The following is a 13,577-nucleotide window of genomic DNA, read 5'->3' on the forward strand; positions in this document are numbered from 1 at the left end:
TAACGGAGACTGTGAAGATGAGAAATGAATGAAATTGTGGAATGAAGAAAGTGAGAGGAAACTGAACAACCCCGAGAAAACCCACGAGCACGGTGTTTGTCCACCATAAAGTCCACACGGCGCGAGCTGGGATCGAAGCAGGGACCCCAAGCACCGGAGGTGAACACTCTACCACTGAACCACCGCGCCCCCAACTTAATTTTGAGTTTAGCGTTCCTTTCAGCAGCGAGGGTATATGAGACTTGGGCCTACAGCTCAACACGGGATCTGAACATGAGCTTCCTACGGGAATCGAACCCAGGCCTCCCAAGAGAGAGGCGCGCATTCCAACCGCTTAGTCATGATAGAGCTCTACGAAATATCTTGAGATTAGGGACATGTTAGGGATTCGACTTCTCAAACAAATGGATATAAGCCTATGACACGACGCGACGTTTCCGAAATTTTCGCCTTCCATGAGAAAGGAGCATTTCAATTTTTTCCTCTCTATATAAAAATGACTTCGAGATTGTCAGTTTTACCATCACCGAAATAAGGGCGAACCAATTAAAATTAATTCTTGAACACAGTGAACATTCTGGCCAACGTGAGATTTTATCATCTCGCTTTGCTTAATTGAACGAAGACAGTCAAGTGCTACATATACTAGAGTAGAGACCAATGGATTGTTGATTTTGAGTTTTACGTCCCGTTCAGCAGCGAGGCTATATGAGACGTGGACCTACTGATTAACGTGGGATCCGAACCACATGAGCTCCCACCGGTAGAGACCAATGGAGTGTGTGGTTGCGAGATTTTAATATGACGGAAGCTAAAGAAATATTTGGAGAGCATTGAAAGTTTGAGAAAGATGAAGAAGATACAATGGGCAGAGAGTAACAAACTAAGATGTTTTTAAAAGCGTAGGAGAGAAGAGGACGCATTTAGCCAGCATCCTTCGCAGAAAGGCCAACTGAACATATCTTGCGAAGAAATTTCCTTCACACCACCATAGAAAACATGGAAGGAAAACAAAGAGAAGGAAGAACACAACTGATGGATGATTTCGAAAATAGGAGATAATAGGCCTATTGGAAGTTAAAAGAGGAAGCTGAAGACAGAAATGCGTGGGAAAAAAATTTAGACCCAAACCTAAAATTTCATTACTAACAGGCAGAGTACTTAACAATAACAATAATAATAATAATAATAATAATAATAATAATAATAACTGGGAAAGGGGTTTACATTTTCCGCAAAGAATAATGCTATAAATGCATTCTTGCAGTACGAAGAACAGAAGCAAAGGCTGAGATAGGAGATGAGTGGCCGTAGACCGAGTAAAAGCGGGAACCTGGATGCGAATCCGGAAAGGTTCTAGAATACTCTCCCGGAGACACAGGTGAAGGCGGATTAGTAGCCACCAAGTTAATTCCTTACTTTGTCAAACCTCAACACTCAATTCACATGGCAATGTCCAGCGACGGTCGTTAACCAGTTCTATTACTTTCTTTATTACACACAACTCAATGGGGATGCGGGCCATTGTTATCAGCTAGCCGAAAGCGAAGACATCGTAAACAAAGAAACAAATGTGAATGAACACTGAAGTTAATCAAAACAGTACTTTAAATTCATAAATAAAATATAATGCTGCAACTAAAAATATTTCAATTCTGCGTCCACATTATGCAGTGAAGGTTAAAGGAGACTGTGACAATCAGAATGAATGACGAAAGCGGGAGGAAAAGGCAGAATCCCGAGAAAAAAACACTGTTCGTACACCAAAAAACCCGCTACGCACGAACTGCAATCGAACAAGGACATCTACCACTGAGCTACAGTGGCCCCTATGCTTACAAAAAAAAAAAAAAAAATCCAAATTTCCGAATCAGGTGGTGACAAAACAATACTAAAATAACGCCCAATCATCGCTATTCCATCCATTCCGGAAAAAAATATTTTCATAACCAATGTCGCACTCACCATTGTCGATACAACAAAATGAAACAGGAGATGAGCGAGCGTCAAAATAAGCAAAAAAATATGACATTTCATAATTTAAAAGCAACTGCAAGAACATTAAACGCAAACAGACTAATAAAGAAAATAAGTATTTACAAAACATATACACAATATTTTATAATCCAGAAAGACAGAACCGCTACAATATTAATCTGCGTAATTTGAAATTCAGTATGTTACAATTATATAAGGTTGTGTATTGCCGTAACAAACATCTACATTAAAATTTAAAAACACTCTTGCTTCGCATAAGTAGAGGCCGGGTTCGAACCCGGCGGCCGATTATCTTTAAGTTCAGTTCCACAAGAAGAATGCCGGTATAGAGCCCCTAATATAAGCCCTGATGAACTTCATTTTCTCTTGCTGTTGTTGGTACTCATTCCAGTGTAAATCTGATTCGTGAAAAATATTTTTATTCAAAGAAATCTAGTTTTCCGTCCCTTTCGGCTAAGGGAGACTATGATTGAAGCAAGTGAATGATGGAAGAATTGGTGAAATGGAAAGTGGGAGGAAACGGGAGTACCCCGAGAAAACCCACGGACATGTTGTCCACCACCAACTTTCTTGGCCGCGGATCGAACTAGCGATCCAACGCACTAGAGGTGAGCGCTCTACCACTGAGCCATCATGCCCCTGCCCCACCCTTATGCTGGGTGGGCTAAAGGAGATTGTGATAATGAGAAATAAAGGAAGCGGAGAACCCTAAGAAAAAACACACACGCGGTACTTGCCCACCACAAAGTCCACTTGGCGTGAGCTGGGAACGAACCAGTGACCCCACACAGCAGAGGTGAACGCTCTACCACTGAGCCATCGTAACCCTCATTATTATTATAGAAACAAAATATGATTATGCTGAGTATATCTTGCAAGGAATATACCATATTAAACATTATATTATAAAAAATGTATATATTCTTACCTTATCTTGAAGAGTTACATTGTGTAGCTCGTCTAGAGTTGGTCTGTAGGCAGCTTGTATGGACATTATATTTCTGTAATTGTCAAGTCTTGGAAGGGCTTCACGTGTAAAATGCCGAAAACTTTTTGAATATTTTGTATCGTACCCAGTTGTCATTTCGGCTTGTGACAGAAGAGCAGTTGGGGACCCGGAACCTTCACCGCCTTCGCCATCAGCCATCGAAGCCTTTCGGGCCGACTTTCCTTCATAATTATCCGCCGTTTTATCTTCTGGAACACAAACTTCTCCCAAATCACCACCATTGCCGCCGGTTAATGTATCAACGCGATTTACCTGAAAACGAGTCCTACGATTACCCAGTTCGACCCCGCTGGAGCCTTTTCTATTCTCATCACCAATATTTTCGTTATTTTCAGCCATTATTTTCAACTCAAAAAGTTAATTGTTTACCGACGAATCTCAAATTTGCCGACACTACAAAGCACTGCATCCAAACCCTCACAAAACCCCGCCAGCGGCTGAGTTACAAATACGAATCATACTGCGATCGATGCGCACACCCTTTATATCATTTTCGCATATGCCGCTCGACGCTAGTTGGCGCTAGCAGCCGACGATTGCGAGAAATGAATTAACAACTGGGCAATATGGCGTTCACCTTATGGAATCTGTTTGAAGCGACGCTGCTCTGTTTAAACGCAGTTTGTGTCCTTCACGAAGAAAGATTTTTAGCAAAAGGTACATTATAATCAAGAATTCATTTGCTAGCTTTAAATAGCGTGCAATGTGTGTTTTCTTTCTGTTAAAAGAATGACTTGTGTAAACTAGTATGCTGACTCGGTACTTCGAAGTATCTTACCTAAGATTTAATTTTATCGTAGAATTTTATTACGTTTTCATTATATGTATACTTCGTACTAACCTATAGGTTCTGCATTGATGTACCTAAGTTTTGGTTTATAAGATTGCAATGATCTTCACATAAAATATATCCGTACGAAGCTTGACAAAATCTTCCTTGCACTTAGTCCTTGGAAGAAAAAATCTTGGTGATTTAATGTAATTGTGTTACTTTCGCGGCATTCTTTGACCTTTATTACAGGCATCAAGTTTATATTTAAAGGGCATAGTATGTCGAAATTAAGCCTTAATTATTAGTTTAAATTACTATATGCGTATAAATACGGCGTCCGGCTATAGGGCATAAAAAACTACATTGCAAAAAACACTGTGCTAAATGGCTGCTAAAAAGCACGAATGCTATCAAATAGGACACTGCGAAGCTGGTGGACCGACGCGATAGCACAGGGATGCGTGCAAAGGAAGCAGCCGCGTCAGCGACAATGGGTACACGCGTAAGCGCGGATATTAAGAAATGGATGAGGTTTAACTCTCATTCACCATCAACTCTATGTGAGATGAGACTTCCATCTTAACATGGGATACGAACAACATGAGCTCTTGCGGAGAGTCAAATCTGGGTTTCTCGACTCGAGACACGTTTATCCAAGACCTCGTTTTGTTGTACTTGTACGAATCATAGAGAATAAAATTACACTATATCATTTCCTACAGTTTGGTTCATTCCGGTGCTAGTTTCTTATTAACTAGCAGATAAATTATACAGTTGGCGTTTCTTACTGATTATTTCGTACTGGTTTACTTTTGGCACTCTGCTATCAAGATTTGATGAAAAATTATAATTCTTTCACTCATTTCCTTCTTAGTTTTCGCTGGGTGACATGTAAATGACTCACTTGGCAAAAATCAAATTCAAGGGGGCCATCAGAAGCAATCTGCAATTCTTTTACGATTCATGTAGCCCTATGAATACGGCGTCTGGATGTCTGGCATAAAAACTAGGGTGAAAAAACTGTGCTAGGTGGCCACAAATGCACGAAGGCTATCTAACCGAGTCAGCACAGGGCGAAGCTGGTGGGTCCGCATGGGGCTGTCCGAAGGGAGCAGGCGCATCGGCGATGGTAGGTATACGAGTTAGCAAAGGTTGTGTAAAGAAATAGGTTTTGACAGTGATGCGAGTTTTGTATATCAGTTACGGTTTCATACTACTAACGCTCCACTTGTAAACATTAAATACTGTACACTGTTCAGAAGTACACCGGCGGTGGAAAATACTATCTAATACAGTAATCTTTCATATACATAAACGTATTTTATTCGTAGTAAAGCATTTGTAATAATCTTACACTAGTAATCCCACACTTATAAAACTAAAACATAGCTGGTATTTAGTTCTGTCGCGTACAGGAATTTGTTCCTTATAAATATGTCTTTTCATACAAAGTAGTGAATTTTACCTGTAGATTTTCCAAAATGTAATTGGCCAAAACTATACCGGCATTGATTATTTTAGTCACTTCTGAATTACTCATTTCATATAATGAGTGACAGGGAGGACTTACATTCGAAGACAAACATGAAAGGGGCATTTGAAAACAAGAAACTGGAAAAGCGTTCAGTTGAAGTTTACTAATAAAATCTTTCTTCGATGTAAGAGACAGCTTACAGTGGGAACTGTAAACATTGTGGGCATATCATTGAAAGTATTTTATTCCCGGTGGGAGCTCATGTATTTCGGATATCACGTTAAGCTGTAGGCCCATGTCTGATATAACCTCGCTGCTGAAAGGAGCGCTAAACCCAAAATCAAATCAAATCATCATCTTCTAAGCAATTTTTTCCCCAGCTACCTGGGCTCGCCTTTTCGGATCACTGTCTTCTGCATGTACCTATCTTGTGTTATATCTGCTGTGACACCACACTGCATCATCACATGAAAGAATCTCTTAACCTTGTAGATGTCCCTCCCGTTTAAAAAAAAAAAAAAAAAAAAAAAAATCTAACGCATCGATTCACCATGCTCCTTAAACATTGAAACCTTCTACTTCTTTCAAGTAGTACAAACTTCTATATATAATTTCTCATATAAAACATAACTTTACTCCCAAACTTACTTCAAGATCACATTAGAACTCCAAATCACAATTTCTTACGCCCTTTGTCCTGTAAATTTTCCAAATTTTTAGTAAAAATGGACAGGGTTGGCTGGTTTAAATCAAAGTGATTTACACCAGCTTTTTTTTTTTTTTTTTTTAACTGGTGTAAACCCCTGTCCTCCCCCCAAAAAAGAAACGAAGAATACTTTAAATCTTTTAAAGTTTATGGTGACGTTTCCACGTATTAAACCATCTGCATGAGTTTATCTCCTTTTCACATTTTAATCAAGGCGTCCCATTTTCAATTTTCGGTCGAACCACAACCCTTCTTTCAAGTGTAAACAAAGCAGCGGTTCGGATGTCACTTTAAGCGAAAGTCTTCTTCTTACCTCGGCATTGGCAAAATTTACCGACTGTCTACGTAGCTTCCAACATTAGCTTGGATTGAACTCAGTTTTAATTTAATTAAATGATATCTACATACTAAATTTGTAATCTAATACCTCAGGTTTAGAGTACTGATTATGATACGTTGACCATAAAATTTTACATGCCAAGCAATAACTGAAATTTTCCGTTATTGCTTTGCTTTTAAAATAATAATAATTGGGATTTTCCCAATGGCTAAGGCGGGAGTTTCCTGATTTATATATAATTCTATATAATGGTTTCACTTGTGCAACTGTTAATCATTTTGTTCTTCTAAAATGACTCTTGACAATTATATTTACAAGTATGTAAAGATCAGTACAACGTATTTTTATCAGGAGTCCTTCGTGACTGACTCAGCAGACGTATCGCAGTTGTGGCCAATTAGCCCCGGTTTCGTTTCCAAATGGACAATTTCTCATGAACGTAAGCCGAGAAACGAGTTTGTTTCCGCTTTAAGCTTGTGTGAATCCTTCCAGCATAACCCTGGTGTTGCATAATAAGGCCAAGGGGAAACAAACTTATTTCTATCCATATGTAATATAAATACGTAGAGCAAATTATATATATATATATATATATATATATATATATATATATATATATATATATATATATATATATATATATATATATAAGGTTTAAAGCAGAAAACGGGTTTTTTGGTTTTTCAATAAAAAACATGGTTTTTGCCAACCCTGAAAATGGAGGAGTACTGAAGTTAACTCAAAGAATCTTATTTTGAAGAGATCTTTAACAGAAATGTGTATGTGTGTGTTTGGAATTAACGCCCAAGATATTAAGAAGGGAAAGGGAGGAAATATTCTTTGATCTGCAAGGCTATATTTAATTCAAAAATAAATGACGAAAAGACCAAGGTCGTATTTCGAGTGTTTCCTAACAGATTATTACATTACAAGTAACGAGTTTACAGATTTTAAATGTGGGTCAGATTCATGTAAGTAATAACGTTTAAACAAACTTTTTTTTTTGATCTTTTGTGCAAGCACTATCCTGATGGATTTTTACACTTTATCGGAGTATGTGCACATCACTTGGCACAGATTAAGTTAAAGGTCCGTCACCTAAAATGATTCTTCAAAAATAAAAGTTCTGAATGTCTTCTACGCTGTTACTTTCTTGACACTTGCTTGCTAACTGCATATCGTACAACGTGTATCATACACCTACCAACTTATATGCCATAGAAACAAGTGCAAAAAGCATGCACTAACTTGTGCTACATGGAGATTACAAGCTAGCTTTGTATCTACACCGGTTCAGTGCAGGGTGAAGTTGGAGGGCCTGCCCTGAGGACTGTGGTAAGAGTAGGCATGGTAGCGACTAGTATGCACGTAAAGGAATACAAGAGCGACAGACGCGCAACAACCCTTGCAAGGTGGTTACAAAATGCTACAGTTACTTCACAATTGTATAGTAATTAGCCATTTTTTTTAACTCTGTTTTATTTTGTAGATGAGTTACGAGTTCTCTGCCTGCATGTTTAAGTTCCTTAGATTCCTTTATGAATTACTCCGCATTTTTAACGAATAAGTTGTCAAAATTTAATGTGATGTATTCTGTAACTATTAAAACAGGAGTGGTCTCACCAATTACATCGCGTTTACTTACAAGTAGTCTACGATTTCAGCATCATCCTCTCCCTTTTTTTATATCAGATAAAGTGAAACAGGAGTTTTATATCCTGTTACATAATGAGAAATGTTGTGTACTATTTTATCAATGTTTCACTCACTTGTATTACTCTGTGATGGCAATGTATCAATCCGACATTAGTTTCCTTACAATTGTTGATTAGTTACCATATGCAAAACTCTTATGTCACCTAAGTCAAGTAACATATCATTTATTGAAATAGAGATCGTTCATTGTGATGGATAAATGTATTTACAGCAGCAAATTACAAAACAACAGATAAATGTATTTACAGTAGATAAAGATTTTTTATATGCCCTAAGGTCTATGGCATCCAAAAATGATGGTCGCCAGTATCTCTGACGTACAAATTATGAGAGGTTCCCTTCCCCCCACGGCCTTTGGTTTGACAAAGAATGAGATTATATCAGGGCATAAAATTTCGAAACTAGATAGTTAGATTCAGAATAATCAATTTTTAATTGGACAATTCATATACATGTTAAAAAATATATTACCTTAAGACATCGTACGTTTGTGTAACGCTCTCTCTGCACTGAAGTAACAGTTATCGATTGCAGTTTTCGGATCAAAGTCCTTAAGTGAAGGGGCATTGATGTAAATTGACAGCAAATCATTCAATGTGTCTGTCTTCAGTGAATTCCTGTAGACAGTCTTAACTCTGTTGAGACTACTGAAGCCTCTCTCATATGAATTAGTACTCACAGGTAAAACTGCACAAAATGTGAGAATTGGAAGCAAATTTAGGGATCTCGTAATGAAGTTTTCACTATAAATCTTTTTCAGTGGCTGGTTCAACGCCAATAAAGAAAACAAAAGTTTATATTCTGCCCACTCTGCTAAGACAAAGACCACTTTTTCACTGTATAAATCTAATTGCAACTACTTAAAAGGCAGTTTTATTTTTAACTATTTTAATCAGTGTTGGCAAAAAAAAAAATTTTTTTTTCGAATAAAACAAAAACTTTTTTAAAACCCGGTTTTATTATTATTTTGTTTAAACCAGTTTTCTTTTTTTTTTTGGGGGGGGGGTAAATTATTTGCTCTATGTGATTTATATTACATACGGACAGAAATAAGTTTGTTTCGCCGTGGTGTTATTATGCTGGAAGGAGCTACTTAAGTTTAAAGCGGAATCCAAACCGCTTCTCGGCTTACATCTGAGAGAAATTGTCCTCCATTTGAACTTGATACCGGGACTAGTTGGCTTCAAATACGATGAGTCTGCCGACTCACTCACGAAGCAATCCTGATTTTTAAAAAAAATCGTTGTACTGATCCTTACATACTTGTAATATAATCATCAAAGGTCATTTCATAAGGACAAAAAGATAAAAGATAAACAGTTGCACAAGTGAAACCATTATACATAAATCGGGAAACTTCCGCCTTAGCCATTGGGAAAATCCCGTTACTGTTTGGTATGTAAAATTTTAAGGTAAACGTATCATAATCAGTATTTTAAAACTGAGGAATGAAATTACGGATTTAGTATGTAGATATCATTCAATAAAATTAAAACTGAAAGTCCAATCCAAGCTAATGTTGGAAGCTACGGAGGCAGTCGATAAATTTTACCAATTTCTATCAATATATTAAGCAACCTTGGTTTCTTTATAAAACAACAGACATTCAGGCAAGCAGAAATTTTGGTGTCGTTTCGTATGTTTAGGCTTACTATCCTTATGGAATACCGAGGTTATCAAGACTTTCGCTTAAAGTAACACCTGAACCGCTACTTGGTTTACACTTGGAAGAAAGGATGTGGTTCGACCGAGAATCGAAAATGAGACGCCTTCATTAAAAAATGAAAAGGAGATAAAACTAATGCAGATGGTTTGATATGTGGAAACGTCACCGTGAAGTTCACAAGATTTAAAGCATTTTTCGTTTTTTTGGGGGAAGGGGGGGGGTGAATTAAACTAGTTTTTTTAAACAGCTGGTTTAAACCGACCAACCCTGATTTTAATTAAGAGCAGAAACTTCGCAACCCTGTGAGTTTAGGCAGAAACCATTTCTAGTCGCGAATGACGATCGGAAATTTTGCGCCCTGCTCTAGGGTACATTTTCCGAACACAGAATCTTACCTTGCACCATGAACATTATTCCAATTTAGGATTTCATCTTCTCAATATTTCAGTCTTCTCTGTGACCTTGTTCACGTGCATATGCGACGTAAACAAAAGCTTTAACTTTAATTCATTTAATATATTCCGTGTCGTGTAAAGTAAAAGAGCCCCGAGTATTCCAGAAAACACACACTTCGTTAGTAAATTCAATACAATTCCACTGCTATAAAGAATTGTTATATAATTACTAACATCGTTACTTTTGTTGAAGTTTACGAAATTATCTTAACTGCATAGATTTGTAGAAGAGTTATTATGCACAAGGCAATAACCGCTACTAGACCTACATAATTTTTCAGAGTGAAATTTAGGGTAAATGATATTGAACCGTTTTTAATAAGTTCTCACTGTCCAAGGAAATGATTGGGTTTAATACCTATAAATGTTGAATTTATTGGCGAAGACTGTGTTTACTAGACTACTTGCGGTTGTTTTCTTTTACAGGACAAGGAACATAATATGTTAAATGAATCAAAGTGATAGCTTCGGCGTAGACGCGACCATGGTCACAGAAGAGAAGAGTGAAATATTGTGAAGATGGAATCCTAAATTGCGTGAGGTCTCTGGTTTGATTCCCGACCAAGTAAGTTTGTGGTGGACAACATTGTGCTCTGGGTTTTCTCGGAGGTAGTCCCGTTTCCTCCCACTTTCTCATTCCACCAATTCTTTCATCATCATTGCTTGGGTTCCCAGGTTCGATCCCAGCCCCCGCCAAGTGAACTTTGTGGTGGACAAACACCGTGTGCGTGGGTTTTCTCGGGGTTCTCCCGTTTGCTCCTACTTTCATTCTACCATTTCATTTATTTCTCATTATCACCGTCTCCTTTAGCCTAGCCGGCATAACCGTGGGACATAAAACTCAAAAATTTCATTTCATTTTTCTTCCATCATCATTCACTTGGTTTAATCATCATATCCCTTAACGTAACAGGCATACTTGTGAGACGTTATACTGAAAGATTTCATTTCATTTTTGGAATTCTAAATTGGAATAACGTTCATGGTGCAAGGTAAAATTCTGTTGTTTTTATATTTCTTGTGTCCGTATTTATAGCGCTATAATGCAAAGTATAAATTCCTTATAGAATGCAAGGAACTCTTATTTACATTATATTGTATTTTACTAACCTGCTACATGTTTTTATAAACACTAGATATTTTTGGTATGTATTATGTATTTCGAACAGGTAATCGACTAGTTGTCCTTGATTGTAGGTAGACTCTTCTCATCTTGTGAATATAACTGGTCACATAGTAAAATATTTCAACTCCAGTGAACCTTTCAAAACGTTTTCTTTGATAGTTCCACTCCAGCTGAAACATTTTAATATATGACCAGTTGATCTTCAGAGGATGGAATAAACTTACCCACTATCGAGGATGAATGATCGCTTACCTATTCGAAATTTTTAGTACATATCAAAAATACACGATGATTACAGGAACATGTCCCAGGCAGGGGCGGATCCAGGGAGGGGCAATCGCCCCCCCCCTCCCAGAAGAGGAAACTTTCTTATTTTATATATATATAAATAAAACCCATCCCAAAGTTTGGAGTCCTTAAAAGTAGCAGTATGACAACCCACTGCCCCTTCTTCCCCAGAAGTCGGTCCTGGATCCGTCCCTGGTCCCAGGCTAGTAAAACAGATAATAATGCAGAATATGATTCATGTTCTGCAATTAGGGGGGGAAAAAAGAAGTAATAATTAAAAATTCAACAACGAACTTCACCTCTTATTAATCTCCAATATTGGAATTAGTGAAGCAATAGTGCCCCTTATTTAAGTCAAGTTTATGTTAAATCTCATTCCAATAATCGCAGGTTCGTCTTTGGACTCTTCTTCGGTTAATAACAGCAGTATGGTAGCAGAAGGTTATGATGGTATCTTATCACAGATGAATTACCACATACCCAACTGAGCTGTGATTTAGTAAATAACAATAATATAACAGTCTTCGGGCATTCCATAGAAATATAATAACTGTTTGACAGTAGAGACAGCAAATTCATGCGTTCATAGTATAATATTGTCCAATGTTGAATTACCACATACGGATCTGTAATGTACTAGGAAAAATCCAATATAAATTTAAAGAAAAGGTTAAAATGTAATATTCTTCAAAAAATATCGTTACCGGATGTCATTTGTTCTGTGCAAAGGACAACTTGATTAATCGAAAAGATCATTAAAAGGGAATCTTTCATTCAGGGGTGTACATACATTATTGTCAGATTCTAACCATGTATACAAGCAACATCAGCATAAGGTCAAAATCTCACCAAAGAATTCCATATTAACTGCTAATGCTGTAATAAATCGGGTAAGAACAATTTGTTTGCTATTATTGATAAAACAAACTGTGAAGAAAAATTAATATCGGTGGACCAACACCGTGTGTGTGGGTTTCTTGGCTTCTTCCGTTTCTTTATACTGTCTTCATTCCATTATTTCGTTCATTATCACAACTATTTCATTGAGCCTGGGTGCATAATCGTGCAACGTTAAGCTAAAGGTACAAACAGTTCAGATTAAGTTGTGGTTAATGCTAATCCATACCAGATTATATAGCAAGCAAATAATTTGCTAATGAATCCTCGCTGATAAATGACCTATTGCCAAAACATCACTATTCAGTACTCCAACACTTCCAGTTATTTACGGTTTACGTAAATTGCATAAGGTTGGAGTACCATTTTCACTAATGGTATCATATAGCTGGTACCATATACTAGATATAATGGTATCATATACCTACTTATTTATTTATTTGCCGGTTTTGCATAGAAGTGAGAGTATTCTCAAGTACGTATACAATTGTCAAAATTACAAATTTTATATATATATATATATATATATATATATATATATATATATATATATATATATATATATATATATATATATATATATATATATATATCATATAAAACTTTCAAATAGAGTAATACATAAATAATCATGGCTTTATAAACATACCCATTCATATCATAATTAACAAAGACATTTATACGTTGTCTTCAAAAAACTCATGTACTGAGTAATAACACTTATTTCCCAAGAACTTATGAAGATCGGACTTAAACATAAAATATGATTCATTTTGCTCTAAAAAGTCAGGTAACTCATTGAAAATTTTTGTGCAGTTCATATATACACTTTTTTGGAAAAAAAAAAAAAAAATGAGAACTTTTGGGGGATAACATGCAAATTATTAACGAATCGAGTATTGTATTTATGGACGTTACTGTTTTCAATAGATAAGTGTTTGTTACTTACGGTAAACAAGATAATTTTATATAGATACACACAAGGCGATGGTAATATTTTTTGTCCTCGAAAGATGAGCTTGCAAGAAGACTTTGTTGACAATCCAAACACAACCCTTAGTGCTGTCTTTTGTACGCGGAACATGCTAATACGTTCAGTAGAATAACCCCCAAAAATAATACCGTAACTT

General features: G+C 36.7%; 2 protein-coding genes across 5 annotated transcripts in view; one reads left to right on the plus strand and one right to left on the minus strand.

The window, feature by feature from the left end:
* The window catches only part of Ncc69 (sodium chloride cotransporter 69), a 268,620-nt gene extending 265,132 nt beyond the window's left edge, over positions 1-3,488 (minus strand). For all 3 annotated transcript variants that reach the window (XM_081733467.1, XM_081733465.1, XM_081733466.1), the window contains exon 1: positions 2,927-3,488. In XM_081733467.1, the coding sequence (XP_081589593.1) occupies positions 2,927-3,346 (420 nt within the window). In that variant the 5' untranslated portion in view covers positions 3,347-3,488. The remainder of the gene's footprint in view (positions 1-2,926) is intronic.
* LOC145666342 (immediate early response 3-interacting protein 1) overlaps positions 1-13,577 on the plus strand; it is a 68,070-nt gene that overhangs the window by 19,882 nt on the left and 34,611 nt on the right. Inside the window, exon 1 of one of the 2 annotated variants that reach the window (XM_081733470.1) lies at positions 3,506-3,664. The exons of the other annotated variant lie outside the window; for it this stretch is intronic. Within the exon in view, the coding sequence (XP_081589596.1) occupies positions 3,574-3,664 (91 nt within the window). The 5' untranslated portion in view covers positions 3,506-3,573. Of the gene's footprint in view, positions 1-3,505; positions 3,665-13,577 lie in introns of those variants that run through there. 2 annotated transcript variants of the gene reach the window in all.

Source organism: Thermobia domestica, chromosome 12, assembly GCF_964235325.1.
Source record: "Thermobia domestica chromosome 12, izTheDome1.hap1.1, whole genome shotgun sequence".
Taxonomy (NCBI): domain Eukaryota; kingdom Metazoa; phylum Arthropoda; class Insecta; order Zygentoma; family Lepismatidae; genus Thermobia; species Thermobia domestica.